This window comes from Zea mays, chromosome 5 (genome assembly GCF_902167145.1).
Source record: "Zea mays cultivar B73 chromosome 5, Zm-B73-REFERENCE-NAM-5.0, whole genome shotgun sequence".
Lineage (NCBI taxonomy): Eukaryota > Viridiplantae > Streptophyta > Magnoliopsida > Poales > Poaceae > Zea > Zea mays.
This window is the reverse complement of record NC_050100.1, coordinates 33,763,282-33,784,297: the sequence shown is the minus strand read 5'-3', so window position 1 is coordinate 33,784,297 and position 21,016 is coordinate 33,763,282. Positions and strand designations below refer to the sequence as shown.

The window sequence follows — 21,016 nt, the reverse complement described above, 5'->3', positions numbered from 1 at the left end:
TGCTGATGCAATATCCTGTCCTCTGGGAGCATGGTAGATAGAGTCTTCTCTATCTTGTCTGCTTCAGAGGGCTCTTTCTCACAAAATTTCAATTTAGAACAAATGCTATGAAGAGCATGGTTATATTCTGCAACAGATTTAAAATCTTGCAGACGAAGGTGGTTCCACTCATGGTTGGCTGACGGCCATATGAGCTCCTTTTGCTGTTCATAGCGCTCTTTGAGAGATTTCCACAAGTTATGAGGGCATCTCTCCATAAGGTACTCTTGTTTAAGGTCCTTATGGATGTAAAGCCTCAAAAGGAAAAGTGCTGTGTTCTTTTTAACCTCATTCACTGGATCAGTACCAGTGATGGGTGCTGCAATGGCATCAATTATCCCACGAGAAGCAAAAGTTATTTCAATATCTAAAGCCCAAGTTGGGTAGTTATGCCCATCAAGGGCGAGTTCCTCGAACTCTTTGGTTGACATGTTCCTACAGTCATTACCATGGACATCCATTAATTTACACATAAATTAATAGTCACAATGGTGATGTTGTAAGCTCACTATGCAAAAATTCTTAAAAAAAAATTACATATGTAACGAGTTTCTTGAAGGTTCCAAACCTTCCCATGGAATAAATACTTTGAATTTTAGTAAGCATAGTATAGATAATCCTCAAATTAATGAGGTAGATCTAGTAGTGGGCAAGAAACTTGCTGCCTAAAAGCATGGTCTCTAGGCAGATAAGTTCATAAATGAACAAACCGCAGCCAATGCTTAGGTCTCCACTACCCATGCTCTACTAATTATCAAAGTAAAATTCACTAACTCTTACATGTGATATGAGTTGCCTGAAGGTTCCAAACCTTCCAATTGAATAAATACTTTGAATTTTAGTAAGCATAGAGTAGATAATCCTCAAATTAATGAGGTAGATCTAGTAGTGGGCAAGAAACTTGCTGCCTAAAAGCATGGTCTCTAGGCAGATAAGTTCATGAATGAACAAATCGCAGCCAATGCTTAGGTCTCCACTACCCATGCTCTACTAATTATCAAAGTAAAATTCAATAACTCCATATCCTGTTATTTTGGATAGCACGTATAGGTAATCATCCCGAGGGATGTAGACCTCATAGAGATAGGCATTCCAAATGCTGCCACAAGCACGGTCTCTGGGCTACTAAATTCTATAAGAGAATTTAGTGCAGCCAATGCTTAGGACTCTATCTCCCTATGCTCTTGATCCAAAATAATGTAATTTCATTTTTGCATGAGTTTTATTAAGTCTAAACTTAATAAATGCTATATTTATATGCAAACATAAATGAATGCGTAAATCATAGCAAGTAGAGATATGTGAATTATTAATGTAAAACAGACAATAATTCACGAACTAAAATCTGCTATATATACAATAAAACAGATATGTCTTTACAATATATGCAGTCTAAATTACGAATTTAGACGCCTAAGATAACTTTGAACTGAAATTACATATAAAACAGAGTCTTATACTGAAATTCAGAATTAAAAATGGTAAATGTAGACCATTTTGGGCTCTGAAAGCAGCCCAGGCGGCCTGCCAGGCGGGCCAGGCAGCGGCCTGGTGGCCTGCACGCCGGCCCAGCCAGGCTGGCCTGCCCAGGCGGCCCAACAGAGGCCCAAAAAGCCTATTTTATATTGGGGCGGCTAGGGTTTCTAACCCTAACCGCCCCCAGCCGCCGTCAGCCACCAGAGGCCAAGCCTCTATCGTTTGCGCGCGCCAGGAAGAAGTTTTTTGGCCGCCGCCAATGGCCTCCAGGCCGCCGACGCCTAGGCCACGCGCCTGGCCATGGGGCCGCGCGGGCGCTTGGGTTCAGCCACCGTCGAGGGGCTCGACCGCCCCTGCCAGGGCCGAGCCGTGCGACGCCTGCGCTCAGTGGGAGCCGGGCCGAGCGCCTGGTGCTCGCCGTCGCCCGGTTGAGGCCGCGTCCGGGACACGGAGCCGCGCGCGCCTTGCCGAGGCGTTCCGCCTGGCCGGCTGGTCCGCCTGCGCTCGGTGGTAGCCGGGCCGCGCGCCTAGTTCGCGCCGTCGCCGGGCCTCGGGGCCTCTGCGCACGCCGCTGCGCGCGCATCTGCTCCAGTCCGTGGCCAGCTTGGCCACGGTTCGCGCCTCCTGGCGAGGATGCGCCTGTTGCCAGCCGCAGGCGCCGAGCCGCCACGGGTGGCCGCGTCGAGGGTGCCATGCCATCGCGTTGGCCAGGGCCGCCGCGCCAGGCCCGACCTCGGGCCTTGCTGATCTGCCGCCGTCCCACTGCTCCACGTCGAGTATCAGCGCCGCGCTGAGCGCTCTCCACTGCCCGCGCAGTGGTCGAGCCTCTTCCCCACCCCCTCCCCCCAAAACGGCCGTCGTGGCGGTCGGATCGAGGGCCATTAGGCCCTCCCATTGGAGGAGGAAGATGAGGCCACCCTATTTGGGCGATGGCCAGTGAGGATGACGCGTCCGCGTGGAGCATCGACGACGCGAGGGGGTTGTCCACGACGTGCAGCGATCGTACCGACGACCACAGGCACTGGTGGAGATGGCGAACGACGAGCAACTGCCGCTGCAGTGGGCGGAGGCGGTGGTGGTGCTGCCAAGTCGACATCCATTGGGGCCGATGCAGATGATCCCGCATCAAACACCGGCGCCGGTGGCGATGGGGATGCAGTGGGGAGTCCACACTCCACCACCGGCAGCGGAACCACCGCTGTCCATCCATGGAGAACGCAGAAGTGCACATTTTGCACTTGCACACGGCGTTCAGGGATCGCATGCACCGGTGGAAGCGCTGCGGCTTGACCAGCGGTGAACGCCTCCAACATCGAATCATCAACAATATGCAGTACTTCGCGCATACGGCGTATGCGCATCGAAATGGTATTTTCCATACCTTGCTGTTGATGTGCAGATCGATCTTGATGTTCTTGTCAAGAACAGCGAGTTCTTCCACTTTCCCCTTCTCTGATTTCTCCTTGAGACAGTGCTGATAACGTGTTGTGTTCTATTGCAGTGCTCAGTGGCAAATGGAGAGACAACAGAGAGAATGAGACAAATTACTGGTGTGTCTTGTTTATTGCAGAGATCCTCTTTATATACATGGTACAAAGGGCATCTGACCCGTTGATTAAATAACTGTAAAATGGACGGTTGGATGGGTCTTGATCATATGTACAATATTTTGTAACAAAGAGGACGCCCCAAGCGCCGCACCCCGCGTGCAAATGCGCTGCCTCCAACGGGTCACCGAACTTGAAGCGCGTGGCGAGTGCGTTGTCGCCGATGAGTAGAGCACCCACGCAGACACGAACACACGGATGGCGTCTGCCACGGCTCCACCATGCTGCACCCCTTCGCGATGGCCACGAACCCGCCGAGGAGGCCATTGCAGACGTCCACACCATGTTCCAGTGGCCCGTCTGGAGCCGCTTCCCGACAACGTTGCGAGTGCAGCGACGCTGTCAGCGAGAGTGGTGGTGACTACGGTGCGGAACACAACCGACCACTGACTGTAGCCGTAGACGGTCCTGATGGGGCCGTAGGACTTGAGAATGGTGGTGAAGGTTCCGGGGTTGAACCCGTACGAGCCGAACCATAACCCTCTTTTGTTAGCTGAGAAAGTCGATTATTGACTTGGTTGGAAGTAGGGGTGTATACGGTACGGATATTATCCGACCATCCGACCGTCCGAAGAGGCTAATTATTCGGTTGGATAGTTTTTTTGGATATCCGCAGAATTTTCGGATTTCAGATTCGAATTCGGATAGTACAGTTCGGATATCGGATACAGATATGATATGACTGATATCCGTCGGATTTCGGATATCCGGATATCTTCTCGGATAACTGTCCGAATTTCATATTTCGGATATCCGGACATCTACCCAGATATCTTACCACATTTCAGATTTCAGATATTCGGATAGTTACATGTGGAATCGCCCTAAATATCCAAGTTTCAACATAATCAATACTTCACTTTATCATTTTCATATGGGGATTTGAGGTTATGTTCTTATATAATGTTTATTGTTCCTGGTAACATATTTGCAATTTTCATTCGACAGTGGAATATTTTATGAATTTAAATGCATTTTGATAATTTTTTGTAGAAAAAATATAATAATACACAAATAGTCTAAAAAATCATGAAATTTGACGGAGGAACAATATATGCCCATATAACATCCTCAAAAATGTTTGGGCCATAAAATCTAGAGATTGCCAATATTTTCTTTCAATTCACTTTCACTTGTTACGTGAGTTACATGTGATATCACCTTAACTATCCAAATTTTAACATAATCAATACTTCACTTTATCATTTTCACATAGGAACTTCATATTATCTTTAATAGAATGTTTATTGGTCCTGATAACTTATTTACAATTTTTGGTAAACACTAGATTATTTTATGATTTTAATTACATTTTGATGATTTTTGTAGAAAGAAATTAATAATACACAAATAGCCTTAGAAGTTCATAAAATTTGACGGAATTTGGCGTGTGAGTAACATATGTTCATATAGCATCCTCAAAAATGTTTGAACCATAAAAACCACAAGATGTCATCAATTATTTCATTTCATTTCCACTTATTTGTGAAACCCGTAATGATTACATGTGAAACCACCATAATAATAAGTGAAACCACATATCATAGTTATCAATATTTTATGAATTTAATTGCATTTTAATGATTTTTTACATAAAGAAATTAATAATACTCAAAATAGCCTTAGAAATTTATGGATTTTTATGGAGGTGTAGCATATGTGCACATATAATCCTCAAAAATGTTTGGAATAAAGGAGGGGCTAAATGATTACAACTATGATATGTATGGAATGATGTCTTACACGATATCCGACAAAAATATTTGTTACCGACGCTATCCGTGTCCGATTAGCTCCGTATTCGATCCACAACTATCCGTATTTGTATTCGTATTCGAAGCTATCCATATTCGAATTCGAATCCGACTAAAAATATGAAAACAAATATAATTTTATTGATATCCGTCCATATTCGATCCGATTACACCCCTAGTTAGCAGTCACTGGAGGGTGTGGCATGGCAAACTGGCATGCAGCGGAGGTAGAGACACGTGCACGTTAGATGACCAAAGAGGCTCGTGACCAATGGATCTGCATTCAATGGCTGATCATATTATGAATGATGACGTGGCTAAGTTAGAAGGCGAGCGTTCTGCTCCGCTTTAAGGTTGATTTGGTGACTAACGATCACGGAGATTGTAGTGATATGATAAGTCACCAAATCAGCTCTTAATATATACTCTCTCCGTTTCTTTTTAGTTGTTGCTGGATAGTTTGATTTTGTACTACCAACGATAACTAAAAAGAAACGGAAAAAATACTACTATAAGTTCCTGCTGACAGCGACAAACCGACGTTTTCTTTTGGCTTTGTCCCACTCTCACTCACCTCCGCGTCGGTGGGCGGCCAGCCCGTCCCGTTGCCCGTTACGGACGCGTGGCAGCCCGCCTCCGCTTTGAGCCTTTGACCAATGAAGATGGTAATCTCAGTCAAAGCGCGGGATGCATTTCGCATCTCCTTCGGTCCTTCCCCAGCCCATCCGGTACGGAGCCAAATCTCTGGCCGAACGAAAAAGCGCGGAGATTTCCAGGGAGAAGCAGTGTTGCAGACGCCCGGATTCGGGGCGCGTCGTTCCTACATAGACCGCGAGTCGCCTCCTGCACCTGCGGGATTCGCCGCCTGTCCCAGATCCAAGAAACGCATAACGGTTCGCTTCTCCGGCTGTCCTCGCATGGCGCTCGGCAGACCCGTTGCTTCTCGTGTGCGCGTAGGCTGATTCCGTGTGCCTGCTCCTTGTCTGGATTTCTTAGGGCGTGGAGCCAGTTGGGCCAGGGAAGATTTAACCAGTCGGGCCCGGAAGGAGCCTAAGGGTTGGATCTGATGCTACCAGGTCGCTGAGCATCGCTACTGAAGGGGGCAGCTTCTGATTCCGGCAGATGGCTCCTGAAATGGTGAGGATCTCGTGAGCCTCCTCTCTTCAGATTCAGCTGTTTGGGTTCTTGTCGGTTACTTGCTATCCAGTTGGCCCTAAGCTTTAGGAATGTGCAAGGCGAGGGAAAACAAAGCAGATAACGTGACTACGTGAGTCTGTGACGTGCCTTCTTGTTGGCTTTAGTTGTCTACCAATTGGTGATCGATTGTATATCATTTAGGGCTTGTTTGAGAGCAAGGATACTGGAGGAATTTGAATAGCAAGAGAATTTTAGCCCTTTCAATCCCCTCTGGTATCCTTGCTCTCAAACAAGCCCTAAATGCTATACAATCGATCACCTACCGTTTTACCACTATCTGCAATAAAGGGCCATTTAAACAAGCAAAGCGTCTGTTTAAATGGGATAGGTGGTGTCTAAATGAGCTGAGTGACATTTTAGGCAAACAATTTTTTTACTTGTGTGTATCTGTAAACCAGTGTTGTTTTACCCGCACATAGAGGTGGGGGCTGAACTAACTCTATTTAGCCATGGCTGATCTGGTTATACAAGTAGATTAGATTTACTGTGTTTTTTATGACAAGTGTGATCATTACTTTGCAGATGGAGGAGGGGCAATCAGCTTCCTATACCGTGGATGACGCTCTCTTGTCATCAGGTTTTGGGAGGTTCCAGATATTGATTCTTTCATATGCTGGGATTGGCTTAATTGCCGAAGCGATGGAAATGATGCTGCTATCATTTGTTGGTCCATCAGTACAGCTAGAATGGAAGCTTACTTCTCATCAGGAAAGCATGATTACAAGTGTTGTTTTTGTTGGGATGCTGATTGGAGCTTACTCGTGGGGTGTGGTTTCAGACAACTATGGAAGGAGGCAGGTCCAATCTTTTACTTATGTCATGTACCATTTTGCACAAAATTATGCAAGTCAATTTCCTTTTTGCTGATGATTAACATGAAGTTACCAAGCTTGTTACTGATGTCATTTCTATTGCACAGTTGCTTCTTCCTACTTCCTAGTTATAGCTGATTAGTATCAATGTCATGTTTGGGATCAGAATACGCCATGTGTAAAAAACTCGGCCGGTAGGGAAAAGGCCGCCCCCAAGGTATTATATTAAGAAGAAGCTCAATCGGAGCCCTGACCGAAAGGTCATGAAAACTGGTCCCCGTGCAACATGAGGGTTCGCCCCATATAGGCTAGATCTTTACTCCCTCCCAACCCCTACACGAGGATCCGACCTCTATAGGTCAGCCCCATCTCGTGTACATACAACCAGGGGAACAAGCTAGTGACCTTTTTTTAACCTTAGCCTGAAATTCGTTCCCATTGGGATTCGAACTCAGGACTTAAGGAGTGCTACTCAAACCAGCTAACCTATTGGCTAGAAGATGTCTCTATGATTGTTCACATGAATGATCATGAATTAATCAGGAACAAAGTTCAATACATGTTACTTTCGAGAACGAGCTTCAAATCATTCTCAAAGTTTATAGTCATGAATCAATTGCTTGTGTACATCATACAAGTCCTAACACTCTGTTTTATTTGGATTCTATAGGAGAGGCTTTCTCTTTACAGCCATTATGACAAGTGGAGCTGGATTTTTTAGCGCTTTTGCTCCGAACTATCTATCATTAATTTCCCTGAGATTCTTAGTTGGTATTGGTTTGGGAGGAGGACCTGTTCTGGGATCTTGGTTCTTGGAATTTGTTCCTGCTCCAACTAGAGGAACTTGGATGGTGGTATTTTCTGCATTTTGGACTGTTGGAACAATCTTGGAGGCATCTCTTGCATGGGTATAATATTTGCCCCTGAATATTTTGAAACTGATAGCGCTATTCATATTTTATAATAGTGCCCAGCATGAAAATCAGCAGTAAACATTGCACATGAACATAACCTGATGCAACTGATTCTCAATTTCTCATTGTATACTCCAGTTTATTCAGAAATTTATGGACCACTCACGAACAGTTAAATCTGCTAATAGGGTTGCTGATTACCATACAAAAGATTAACCTGTAGTATTAATTTGGTCTGTTACTTGATCATTTTTTTTCCATGCCTAATTTTTTTTCACCATACTAATGGCAGACAATTATGCCCAAGTTTGGTTGGAGGTGGTTGTTAGCATTATCAGCTGTTCCATCTTTTCTCCTGCTGCTATTTTATGCCATTACACCAGAGTCACCAAGGTTTCTTTGCATGAAAGGCCGGACTACTGAGGCTGTGGATATATTGGAGAAAATGGCAAGACTAAACAATGTACAACTACCTTCTGGTAGGCTTGTTTCTGACAAAAATATTGAGCTAGATGAAGTTTCAGGATCTTCAGAGTCCACGACACTTCTGGCTGGTGCCGAAGAAAGTGACAACCTAAATGAGGATCAGGGTTCTGATTTCGGAGGTATTAAGTCCGTCGGCAAGCTACTCGCACCAAAACTGATCAGAGCAACCCTGCTTCTGTGGATGGCCTTCTTTGGAAATGCGTTTGCCTATTATGGCATTGTTCTTCTGACATCAGAGCTCAGTAATGGAAACAGGATATGTGCCAAAGAGGATGTTGAATCAGTTCATTCAACCAATGCAAGCCTATATAAGAATGTTTTCATATCTAGTTTTGCAGGTCGGTTACTGGTGTGCATAGTATGGTTATCATAACTACCTTCAAAAGCATGTGATGAGTTGCTGACCAATGCTGCCATGTTTTCTTGAGAACAGAGATCCCAGGGTCATTTCTGTCGGCCATGATCGTGGATAGATTTGGTCGGAAGCGTTCCATGGCGTCGATGCTCTTCACTAGCTGCGTTTTCTTACTCCCACTAGTGTTCTCCCGGACAGATATACTAACCAGAATCTCCCTGTTTGGTGCCCGGCTCTGTATATCTGCCAGCTTCACCATCGTATACATATATGCTCCAGAGGTCAGTGAGGTTCTTGTGCAAAAATCACTTCATTCTCCACCTCGTTTGGTGATACTGGCAGATAAACCGACCAATCGGTGTCTGTGCTAACATTTCTTTTATTGTTTGCCTCTGGTCTGTTGTTCAGATTTACCCGACCGCGGTGAGGACGACGGGCATCGGCATCGCGAGCTCAGTGGGCAGGATCGGGGGCATCCTCTGCCCACTCGTCGCTGTCGCCCTGGTGCACAGCTGCCAGCAGACGACGGCGATCCTCCTCTTCGAGCTTGTAATCTTCCTCTCCGGCCTGGCCGTCTCGTTCTTCCCCTTCGAGACGAAGGGGTGTAGGCTCAACGACACCGACGTGGACATGAACTGATCCGGTGGCTGGGTGTAGTGTGACTCTCAGAGCAATTTTCCTGTGGCGGTTACCGGAATTGCATATGGATTGGATATTTTTAGCAACACGTATACGTGTTAGACTACCCGTCTAGGGTTTATGTTATTCCCCTTGTAATGACCGTTATACCCCCTGTGTAATGGGCCTGGCCCAGTTACTCACTCTATTAATATCACTCCCAACCCCTGTTTAGGGTATGGGTTCCTATTCCAACATGGTATCAGCTAGGTTTAGTCTCTTCTCCTCTTCCCACGCAGCCACAGCCGCTAGGGGGCTTTCCCCTCCCCTGTAGCCGCCGCCGCCTTCCTCCAGGGGTTCTTCCCCTTCCCTGGCGCCGTCGGCCCTCTCCCTCCCTCCCTCGGCCGTCGGCCTCCACCCTTCCCCGGCGCTCCTCCCGCCGCCGGAGCCGTCGGTCGAGCGCTGCGCGCGCTGCTCTACGGACGCCGCGCGCCGTTCGCGGGAGCGCTCCTGCTTTTCTGCATCGGCGCCGTCAGCGCTGCGGTCGCCACCGCCGCTGCGTGGCTCTCCCTCCCTGGATCCGCGAGCACCCTGCACGTGCGCCCTGCAGTGCTGCCTCCCACGGATCCGCCGCGGGCCCGCGCCATCGGCCCCTCGCCTGCGGCTCGGTTTCACTACACGGTGGTCGGCGGCGGCTTCACCTCCGGCTTCCACCGCCCGTCCACCACAGTGCCGCCTCCTGCGCTCCAGTCTGCAGCCTCGTCGGCCTCCACCAGCGCTGTCTTGCAGCAGCAGCCTCCGTCGCCGATCCGGACGCCTGCTCGCCGCCGTCGCCTGTCCGGCCGCCTGCGCACCGACCAACAACCCTCCATCGCTCCCCTGCGTCGGTCCGGTCGCCTGCGCGCCGCCGGCTGCCTACCCTGCGCCCCTGCGCAGCCAGCCGTCGACGACCATCTCCCCTAGGCCCGGCCGCCGCCTCCTGTTGGCGTCCCCGCTGCTCGACAGCCTTCTCCTTCCTGCTGTTCCTGTCTCGCCGCGCCCCTGCTGTCCCGTGCCTTGGACGCCCGACGCCGAGCAATCTGCCGCCCCTGCTGTTGCGCGCCCGGTTGTCCAGTCCGCGCCTCCCTGCGTCGGCCTGCACCGGTCGCCATGAGCTTTACCTCGCCCGCTGCTCTCGTGACTGTGCGTGTCCTCCTCTACGACGGCCAGCTCATCCGGGGCATGTTCGTGTCCTTCGACCCAGTCTGGAACCCTATTCTTCGGGACTGCGTCGAGGTCCACCCTCAGGCGGGCCGTCACGTGCCTGGACCGCTTGTCTTCCCACGTGCTGCGATCGCCTCCCTAGCGGTTGAGCCCGTGTCATCTCCCTCCCTTCCTCGTGCCTCCGTCGGGACACCTTCTTTGGCCCTCTCCGCTCACACCGTACCTTCGCCACTTCCACCTCCCCGAACTACCACTGATTGGGTGGTTGACTCCGGGGCCTCCTTCCACACTACCCCCACCACTACTTCGTTACTCCACTCCCATCCACCCCACCCCTCACATCCTACCTCCATCGTCGTCGACAACGGTTCCACCCTCCCGGTCACCTCAGTAGGTACATCGGCTCTTCCAGGACCATTCTGCCTTAACGACGTCCTTGTTGCTCCCGGGCTTACTCATCCCCTCCTCTCGGTTCGTCGCTTCACTAGTGACAACCAGTGCTCTATGGAGTTCGACCCCTGGGGCCTCACCATACGCCATCTTCCCACACATGCTGTGCTCGCTCGCTGTGACAGCTCCGGCCCCCTCTATTCTCTACACTTGCCCTCCACTCCCCACACCAGAGTAGCCTCATCTCCTGTACTTGCTACTACCACCACATCCCATGCTCTTGCTACTACCACCACCTCCTCCGCCATTTGGCACCGTCGCCTCGGGCACCCTGGACCTGACGTCATGGCCCAGCTTTCCGGCCACTCCGACATATCATATACTCGGGGCTCTTCTGAGCGTCTCTGTCATGCCTGTCAGCTCGGCCGTCACTCCCGTCTTCCTTTTTCTACTTCCACGTCCAGGGCTGCTCAGGCCTTTGATCTTATCCACTGTGATCTCTGGACATCTCCTGTCCTTAGCCTCTCCGGCTACAAATACTACCTGGTCATTCTGGATGACTACTCCCATTTCCTTTGGACTTTCCCCCTTCGGCTGAAGTCCGACACGTTTCCCACCCTCACTCACTTTTTCGCCTGGGTATCCACCCAGTTCCGGCGCCCGGTCCGTGCCTTGCAGTGCGACAATGGCCGCGAGTTCGACAACAACGCCTCCCGCTCTTTCTTCCTCACTCACGGCGTCCAGTTGCGTCTCTCGTGTCCCTACACCTCTGCTCAGAACGGCCGGGCCGAGCGCATGATTCGCACCACCACCAACATGATCCGCTGCCTTCTCTTTCAGGCTTCTCTCCCTTCCACCTACTGGGCAGAGGCCCTTCATACTGCCACGCATCTCCTCAACCGTCTTCCCTCGAAGGCGGTGAGCCACCCTACTCCTCACTTTGCCCTGTACGACACAACCCCTTCCTACGACCACCTGCGCGTGTTCGGCTGTGCCTGCTACCCTAACACTTCCGCTACCGCCCCTAACAAGCTTTCTCCTCGCTCCACTCGCTGCCTCTTCCTTGGCTACTCCCCTGACCACAAGGGGTACCGGTGTCTGGACCTCACCTCCCACCGCATCATCATCTCTCGTCATGTCATCTTTGACGAAGATGTGTTTCCCCTTGCTGGCTCCACCCCACCCACCGATCTTGACTCCCTCCTCGAGTCCGACCCAATTCCTCCCCCACCTTTGGCTCCCCGTCTTGCGCCGTTACCCGCTCCTCGCGCGGTCCCGTCGGTCCTGCCTGCGCCACGCGCGGCCCCGTCGCTCCTGCCTGCGCCACGCGCGGCCCCGTCGACCCCGCCTGTGCCTCGCGCAGCCCCGTCGACCCCGCCTGCACCACGCGCGGCCCCGTCGGTCCTGCCTGCGCCACGCGCGGCCCCGTCGGTCCTGCCTGCGCCACGCGCGGCCCCGTCGACCCCGCCTGCGCCACGCGCGGCCTCGTCGACCCCGCCTGCGCCCCGCGCGGCCCCGTCGACCCCGCCTGCGCCACGCGCGGCCCCGTCGACTCCGGCTCGGTTCGCCAACCCCGCCCTCGTCTACCATCGCCGCGGCCACGCCACTACCTCGGCGCCCCCCGACTCGGGCCCGTCGACGAGCGCGGCCCGATTCGCCGACCCCGCCGTCGTCTATCACCGCCGTGAGCCGGCCCCACCAGCCGCTCCCGACGTTCCGGTGACTCACTCCGAGCCGGCCGTATACCACCCGGTCGCCATCCATCGCGACCCCGGGCACGTTCACCCGATGGTGACTCGGCGCGCTGCTGGCGTTCTCCGCCCCGTCGACCGGCTGATCCTGGCTGCTGATACGTCCAGCACTCCCCCCGGCGCTTCCCCGGTGCCCTCCTCCGTTCGCACTGCCCTCGCCGACCCACATTGGCGTCGTGCTATGGAGGAGGAGTACGCGGCCCTCTTGGCCAACCACACCTGGGACCTGGTGCCGTGTCCACCAGGCACCAACGTGGTCACCGGCAAGTGGCTATTTCGCCACAAGCTGACCTCGGATGGCTCCCTCGACCGCTACAAGGCCCGTTGGGTCCTTCGGGGTTTCACCCAGCGCCCCGGAGTGGACTACGACGAGACCTTCAGCCCCGTCGTCAAGTTCGCCACTGTTCGCGCCGTCCTCTCCCTCGCCCTCTCCCGCGACTGGGCGATCCATCAGCTCGATGTCAAGAATGCCTTCCTGCATGGCACTCTGACGGAGACTGTCTACTGCAGCCAGCCCACCGGCTTCGTCGACGCTGACCGTCCGGATCTGGTCTGCCGGCTGAACCGGTCCCTGTACGGCCTCAAGCAGGCGCCACGGGCATGGTACAGTCGCTTCGCCTCCTACCTGGCCTCCATCGGCTTCGTCGAGGCCAAGTCGGACACGTCCCTGTTCATCTACCGGCGCGGCGACGACACCGTCTACCTCCTGCTCTACGTCGACGACATTGTGCTCACGGCATCCACCGCCGATCTTCTACACCGCACGATCGTCGCCCTTCAGCGGGAGTTCGCGATGAAGGACCTGGGGCCCCTACACCACTTCCTCGGCATCACCGCCGAGCGCCGGCCCCAGGGCCTTTTCCTCCACCAGCGCCAGTACGCCATCGATATCCTGGAGCGGGCTGGCATGTCTGACTGCAAGCCCTGCTCCACGCCTGTCGACACTCAGGCCAAGCTCTCTGAGGACGATGGGCCTCCGGTCGCCGACGCGACGTCCTACCGGAGCCTGACCGGCGCGCTCCAGTACCTCACCTTCTCCAGGCCCGACATCGCATACGCCGTCCAGCAGGTGTGCCTGCATATGCACACTCCGCGGGAGCCCCACCTCACTGCGCTCAAGCGGATTCTGCGCTACCTCCGCGGCTCCCTCGACTACGGCCTACTTCTCCGACCATCACCAACGTCAGAGCTCGTGGTCTACACCGACGCTGACTGGGCTGGCTGTCCCGACACGCGCCGGTCCACCTCCGGTTACGCCGTGTTCCTGGGCGCCAACCTCGTCTCTTGGGCCGCCAAGCGTCAGCCCGTCGTCTCTCGCTCCAGCGCTGAGGCCGAGTACCGTGCCGTGGCCAACGGCGTGGCAGAGGCCTCCTGGCTGCGCCAGCTCCTCCACGAGCTCCACAGTCCCCTCCAGCGCGCCACCCTCGTCTACTGCGACAACGTCAGCGCGGTCTACCTCTCCACCAACCCCGTGCAGCATCAGCGCACAAAGCATGTGGAGATCGACCTGCACTTCGTCCGCGAGCGTGTCGCTGCCGGTGACGTTCGGGTTCTCAGCGTCCCCACCACGCTGCAGTTCGCCGACATCTTCACCAAGGGACTACCGTCGAGTGTATTCTTAGACTTTCGTTCCAGTCTTAACATCTGTACAGGATAGAGTTGTGACTGCGGGGGGTGTTAGACTACCCATGGGCCGTTTCTCTCTGACTCTCTGTTAGACTTTCACCAGCAGAGAGTGTGGAAAGCGTCCCGGACGCGGTGTTTACGTGACGTTTGTGCACTGTGGCACCTTCCAGCAGGTCTCGGGCGTGGTTGCGAAAAATGAGGCGGCTGAAAACAAAGCGTATTCTCTCCTCCCGCATTCACTTGTTGCAACCATCGCCTTCTCCCTCGCCGCGAGAGTGCTCAACCTGGTGTCCTGGATAAGGCAACGGGATAGGAAGCGATAATTGGCGGAGAGTGAAGGTTCCCGTCCTAGGCCGAAGTCCTCGTTGTTGCCGGAAGAAGTACCGCATGACTTCGCCGGGTAGCGGCGGATCGACGACTGCAAGTTATGTAGCCAATTCGCCCCCCTACTTGTAGATCTGGGTTTTTGTAAAGTTTATCCGGAAGCTACTTGTAGATCTGGGTTTTTGTAAAGTTTATCCGGAAGATTTGTATGGATTGGGGTAGATCCGAAGTACATATCCATCCCACGCTTGGGGTTTTAGGGTATGACACTCGCACCTTTGGATTGTAGTAGATGTTCGTCCGTATGCAACCATTTTGTTGTTGTCGTCGGCTGTTTCGACTAGAAAAATACAAACCCTAGGATATTACACTACGATTTAGTTTCATATCTTTCGCTTCAAATGCGGCAAAGTGTAGTTAACATCTTTTTGAATCACTGCTAGATGTCCTACACTCCAAAAGACGCCCTGGAATGGGCTGTTCGGGAGATGGAGGACCACACCTGTCAAATTAGGTAGCTTGTCGGCAGTGCTACAAGCACACCAATGCCAACCGAGCATCTGAAATGTGTTAACCTCAAGATTTTTAAGCTCGCGGACTGGCTTGACAAGGTTTCAATCCTATGCTTCGAGGTTGTCGAGAAGGATGGAAGCAACCACCTCGATGACAACACCACAGAGGAAGAACTTGAAGCAGCTCGTGAGATAGAACTTGAAAGGCTCCCCACTCCCGAAACTCTTAAAAACCTTGAGGACTTTTGTGAGGAATGGGGTATGCAGTATGACAACGATCAATCTCGTGGGATCAACTAGGAGTAATTGTAGAATAATGTAAGGTTCAGAGAGATGTAGCACATGGAACTTGTTATGTGTCAATGTAAAATGGTAATGTGAACTCTAGTGTCTTGTGGAGTCAATGTGAACCATGAAGTGCCATGTTTGGAGTTATGAACTACATGCTTATGAAATGATGATGGCTTCTTCCGATTTTGCATTGTGTTGTTGTGTTTAATACAATTGCAGTCGTACTCATTACTACAAAATTTTGCCCATTTATCACTCAAGTTTCCTATGGACAACTCTTGGCCTCGTTTTCCATTTCACAGTATGTACGAAGTAACCTATACTCCAAGATTGGAACTGTCAACAGATCAAGCATGGAACAACTAGGAAGGGTTCTAGAATCCTAACGAGGTTCATCCACCATTCTTTAGTTAACACATTCACTTTACAAAGTTCATGTGTATTCGTTGATTGTGCTAACCCTTAGTTTTTTTCGATATTCAGGCAATGCAAGGCATACAAGACCTTGTTCAGGATGAGCTGCCGCCAATGAGTTCTAAAAAGAAAACAGTTCACAAGAGGCTCAAAAATTTCACTGCAACTGAGGATGAATGTCTTGTATCAACGTACTTAAATGTTAGCACAGACCCAATTGTGGGTGTGAACCAACCAATAAAAGGCTACTAACAGAGGATCGCTAACTACTGCGAAGAACACAAGAAAACTCCAGTTTCTCCGACCATATCCTCCCTACAGCATTGGTGGGCAGACATTCAAAGGGACACTTCAAGGTTTTGTGGATTCTTTGCCCAAGTTGAAAGGCGCAAACAGAGTGGTGTGAACGAATCTGACAAGGTTGGTTTATGGTTTGGTTACTCTATACAACTGGCAGTGCATTCAAGTTCATGCATTGCTGGTTGATGCTAAAGGACGAAATGAAGTGGACAACTCAATTGGTCGGGCGTCAACTAATTCTGAGTCCAACAAGGCAACAAGTGAGAAGCCATGCACTGAGAACCATTAACAACATAACTCACTTCGGGTCCATTCCCTGTGGAGAGGTCGTCGAACACGGGAGAGATATAACACCCTAAATCTAGGAAAAATAAAGGATGCTTTAAATATGTGATTATGGCAAGATTTGTTTATTTAAATTCATATTTGAGAACATAATTTATTATGAAAGAGCAATTAATGAAGTGAGAATAAATCAATATTAAATACATAAAAATAGAACTTTGCATCTCATGTTGGATTTTTGCTTGTGCATTAGAGTTGAAAAACTGAAATTCCAAATCAAATTTGAATTTGAATAAGAAATGGAAAACTAGAATAAAGAAAAAAAATGAGAGGAGACAGATTCGACCAACTAGCCCAGCCTACACCTTGGCCCATCTCGGCCAATTGGCCCACTCCCTTACCACAGCCACCGGCCCAATCTCCGCTCGCATCAGCCCACCATCACCCGCACTAACAGCCCGAGCCCACACGACAGCCCCTGCTCCAGGTGATCGCACGCTTAGCTCACCACGCCGACGAGCAGACCCCGCTCGCTAGCCACTTGATATGCGCCCGCGCCATTCTGTCGCCATTGCATGGGGCCGTAATGTCAGCCCCTAGTCTCTTTGCTGTGTTGGTCTCTCTAACACATGGTGCCAGGTGGGTAGAACCCCTCCTCAATGGCTTCCCGCGAACCTGGATCCGTCAAAGTAGGTCGCCGTCGTAACCATCGGCCAGCTGGCTCTCCGGGCAGTTACAATCCAATCTCTCACGTATAAAACACGAGGTCGTGACCCCTTCGCCAACCCATCCTAGCTTTTGTCGCAACCTAGATTCAGAGAGCACCATCGTGCACCGAGAGGGGACGAGGGAAGGTCACCGCCGGAGATTTTTGTCTACATCGACGGTTCGACCGTGGTGGTTACACGGAGAACTTCAGAGAGTTGAGCGGTAAGTTCACTACACCAAAATACCTAACTTCCAAGGGTCTACACCGTAGGAAGTTAGCGCAAAACTCTCGGAAGTAATCTAAACCGTCGGAAGTTAGCCGAAACCGTCGGAAATTAGCCCGTCGGAACAAATTAGTCGGAAGTTAGGCTAACTTCCGACGGACTCTTGGAAGTTAAAGAAACTTCCGAGAGGGCCGTCCGCCGCTCGGAAGTTAATTATTAACTTCTGAGGGGCCGTCCGCCGTCCAGCACGGACTAACGCCGTCCGCAGAATAACTTCCGACGGCCTCTCGGAAGTTTACCATTAACTTCCGAGAGTTTTCCACGCCTCTCGGAAGTTAATATGACCAACACTTAATATACAATTTGTTTTGGCAATTCAACACATTGCATACATAACAAATATATATAACAGCCACAAATATATATAACAGCCACAATACACAACATATCACATATAACATCTCACATACATAATAATAACATAAGAATTCACAAGACACAAGTCTCACAAGTCAAATCCACCTCGACATAAGAATTCACAAGTCTCACAAGACACAAGTTTGAAGTCTCACAAAACACATCGAATGGAAGCCCACTACTGTCGATCAACATCAGGAAATATCGAAGAGTGATGCTCGCTACCTCCACTCGCGAAGAGCATATTGACAAAGTCTAACCCATCATCTTGTTGTTGCGCCGGCAAGGTAGCTGGAGGAGTCTCATATACCTATACAAATGACATTCACAGAGTTACATCATAATGTAACAAGTAAATTATGATAAATTTGCATACCTGATGTTCGGTAGGTGGAGGTGGAGGTGAAGGCCAAGGAAAATGTATGGAAGGTGGAGGTGGGGGGGCCATCGGAAACTGTATCCCTTGGGCTTGTGCTAGTTGGTACCAAATTTCCGAACACATTAATGTCAGTGTTTTAAATCAATACATAACTTAAAATGAATGATCTTTTTGAACTTACTTGTATCAGTGCTTGCTGTTGTTGAAACTGAGTAGCATAGTATTCTTGTTGAGCAGCATGCTGCCTCAAGTATTCCTCCTGAACCCTTTGCCGCTCCTGATGTTGCCTAAGATCTTCTCGTAGTTGCTCAACTTCTGCAGTATCCTGAGTAGAGCGACGGGAGCTACGAGCAGCAGACCTCGACGAACCTCCCCTCTGAACCATCACCTGGCTCGAGTCGATGACGTTATCGAAAATCGAGTACCTTCAAACAAGTAACATCACGACAGATTCAACAAAGCTCTACGCCTGCTCGAGCTTGAACTAGTGCCCTGGAACACTAAGTCCTCCTTGAAAGGGAAATGTGCCCTTGGGCCATTTCTAAGTATTTTGGTGATTGAGTGCAAACACAAGTGCTTAAATGTGAAAATGTGCCCATGGATGAACAAAGTGCAAATCACAAGTAAAGGTATGTTTCTAAGCCTTAGTACATTGGTTTTGTGTACTGACATGTTGTCTAAGTGTTAGAAACAGGAGAAAGAAGAAAAGAAAAGGAGTGGAGAGTGGCTGCGTACAGCCAAAGGCTGCTTCGGGCTGGGGCACCGGACTGTCCGGTGTGCACCGGACAGTGTCCGGTGCGCCAGACCAGCGCGGAGCAAACCAGCCGCTCTCGGGGTTTTCTCCGGCGACTTCGGCTAAAATTCACCGGACTGTCCGGTGTGCACCGGACTGTCCGGTGAGCCAACGGTCGGCCGGGCCAACGGTCGGCCGCGCGATCGGCGCGCGACACGTGGCCGAGCCAACGGTCGGAATGGGGCACCGGACTGTCCGGTGTGCACCGGACATGTCCGGTGCGCCAACTGTGCGCAGATCTGCATCAGAAAGCAACGGTCGGATGAGCTTTTTATGGAAACAAATCGGGCACCGGACAGTGTCCGGTGTGCACCGGACTGTCCGGTGCGCCACGAGACAGAAGGCAAAAATGGCCTTCCAGATTTGTTCCCAACGGCTCCTAGCTGCCTTGGGGCTATAAAAGGGACCCCTTGGCGCATGGAGGAGGACACCAAGCATTCCTTGAGCACTCTTGATCACTCACACATCAATTTTGCGCACTTGTTCGACATTCTAGTGATTTGAGCTCCGTTCTAGTGTGCTAGTCTCCTGAGCTCAATTCTGGGTCTTGTGTGTGCGTATTCGCTGTGATCTTTGTGTTGTGTGTGAGTTGCTAATCCCTCCCTTGCTCTGTGATTCTCTGTGAACATCTTTTGTAAGGGCGAGAGGCTCCAAGTTGTGGAGATTCCTCGCAAACGGGATTGAGAAAAGAAAAGCAAGAACACCGTGGTATTCAAGTTGATCATTGGATCACTTGAGAGGAGTTGAGTGCAACTCTCGTCCGTTGGGACGCCACAACGTGGAGTAGGCAAGTTTTGTACTTGGCCGAACCACGGGATAACCACCGTGTCATCTCTGTGATTGATTTCTTGTGGTTATTGTGTTTTGACTCCTCTCTAGCCACTTGGCCATAACTGTGCTAACACTTAACAAGTTTTTGTGGCTTAAGTTTTGAAGTTTTACAGGATCACCTATTCACCCCCCCCTCTAGGTGCTCTCAATTGGTATCAGAGCCGTTCTCTTCAAGAAAGGGACTAACCGCCCGAAGAGATGGATCCTAAGGGGAAGCGAATCGTGATCAACGATAAGGAGAAGGAGTCCTTTGTCAATGAGCCCAAAGATGACAAGTCCAACGACTCGGGCTCGGGCCACAGGCGCAAGGATGGGAAGAAGAAGAAGACAAGGCGCATCAAGGAGATCGTCTACTACGACAGCGACGAATCCTCTTCTTCCCAAAAGGACGACGACCACGACAAACAAAAGACGGTTAACTCAAACTTTTCTTTTGATTATTCACGCATTCCACATAGCTCAAATGCTCATTTGCTCCCCATTCCACTTGGCAAGCCTCCTCACTTTGATGGAGAGGACTACGGATTTTGGAGTCACAAAATGCGTACTCACCTATTTTCTCTCCATCCAAGCATTTGGGAGATTGTTGAAAGTGGAATGAAATTTGATAGCTCGGATAGCCCTTCATTCATTAATGAGCAAATCCATAAGAATGCACAAGCTACCACTGTTCTTCTAGCTTCATTGTGCAGGGATGAATATAACAAAGTGAGCGGCTTGGATAACGCCAAGCAGATCTGGGACACCCTCAAGATTTCTCATGAGGGGAATGACGTTACCTTGCTCACCAAAGTGGAGTTGGTGGAAGGCGAGCTTGGACGGTTCGCGATGATAAGGGGCGAGGAGCCAACTCAGACATACAACCGGCTCAAGACCCTTATCAACAAAATAAGGAGCTACGGAAGCACGCGATGGACGGACCACGACGTCGTCCGACTAATGCTCAGGTCCTTTACCGTTCTTGATCCTCATTTGGTGAATAATATTCGTGAGAATCCCAGGTACACCAAAATGTCGCCCGAAGAAGTCTTAGGAAAATTCGTCAGCGGGCGAATGATGATCAAGGAGGCAAGGTATGTGGACGACGCCTTGAATGGACCGATCAACGAGCCGCAACCTATTGCTCTCAAAGCAACAAGGAGCAAGGAAGCGCTACCCAGCAAGGTGGCGCAAATTGAAGCGGCCGGTCTTAATGATGAAGAGATGGCCCTCATCATCAAAAGATTCAAGACGGTGCTAAAGAGTCGCAATGGACAGCCAAGCAAGACTAAGACCAAGGGAAAGCGATCATGCTTCAAATGCGGTAAGCT

General features: G+C 50.8%; 1 protein-coding gene, 1 long non-coding RNA gene and 1 pseudogene across 4 annotated transcripts; 2 read left to right on the top strand and 1 right to left on the bottom strand.

Annotated features, from left to right (window-relative positions):
- The first annotated feature begins 5,477 nt into the window (after window positions 1-5,477).
- Window positions 5,478-9,513, top strand: LOC100193898 (Organic cation/carnitine transporter 7). 2 transcript variants are annotated; one of them, XM_008682988.3, is made up of 7 exons: window positions 5,478-5,769; window positions 5,873-6,013; window positions 6,596-6,871; window positions 7,556-7,793; window positions 8,092-8,623; window positions 8,719-8,921; window positions 9,049-9,507. In XM_008682988.3, exons 3-7 carry the CDS (start codon window positions 6,858-6,860, stop codon window positions 9,277-9,279), a joined length of 1,218 nt encoding a protein of 405 aa, XP_008681210.1. In that variant the 5' UTR covers window positions 5,478-5,769; window positions 5,873-6,013; window positions 6,596-6,857; the 3' UTR covers window positions 9,280-9,507. The 2 variants fall into 2 exon arrangements, with proteins under 2 accessions (XP_008681210.1, NP_001346253.1); NM_001359324.1 differs by having other exon boundaries at window positions 5,569-5,769; window positions 6,596-6,867; window positions 9,049-9,513.
- Window positions 9,514-14,484: 4,971 nt separating this feature from the next.
- LOC100383426 (uncharacterized) lies at window positions 14,485-16,259 on the top strand (annotated as a pseudogene). Its single transcript, NR_169033.1, has 2 exons — window positions 14,485-15,745; window positions 15,839-16,259. The product of NR_169033.1 is annotated as an uncharacterized protein (transcript).
- Window positions 16,260-17,774: 1,515 nt separating this feature from the next.
- On the bottom strand, window positions 17,775-18,178 carry LOC109939447 (uncharacterized). Its single transcript, XR_002261906.1, has 2 exons — window positions 18,080-18,178; window positions 17,775-18,013 (listed from the first exon to the last, which is right to left on the bottom strand). It is a non-coding gene; the product is annotated as an uncharacterized lncRNA (long non-coding RNA).
- Between the last annotated feature and the right edge of the window lie 2,838 nt (window positions 18,179-21,016).

What these genes read in the sequence shown, in the direction of transcription:
- LOC100193898 (NM_001359324.1), top strand. An exon ending in TCAGACAACTATGGAAGGAG is followed by an intron (nt 6,868 to 7,555) that starts GCAGGTCCAATC and finishes TGGATTCTATAG; the next exon opens with GAGAGGCTTTCTCTTTACAG. An exon ending in TGGAGGCATCTCTTGCATGG is followed by an intron (nt 7,794 to 8,091) that starts GTATAATATTTG and finishes TACTAATGGCAG; the next exon opens with ACAATTATGCCCAAGTTTGG.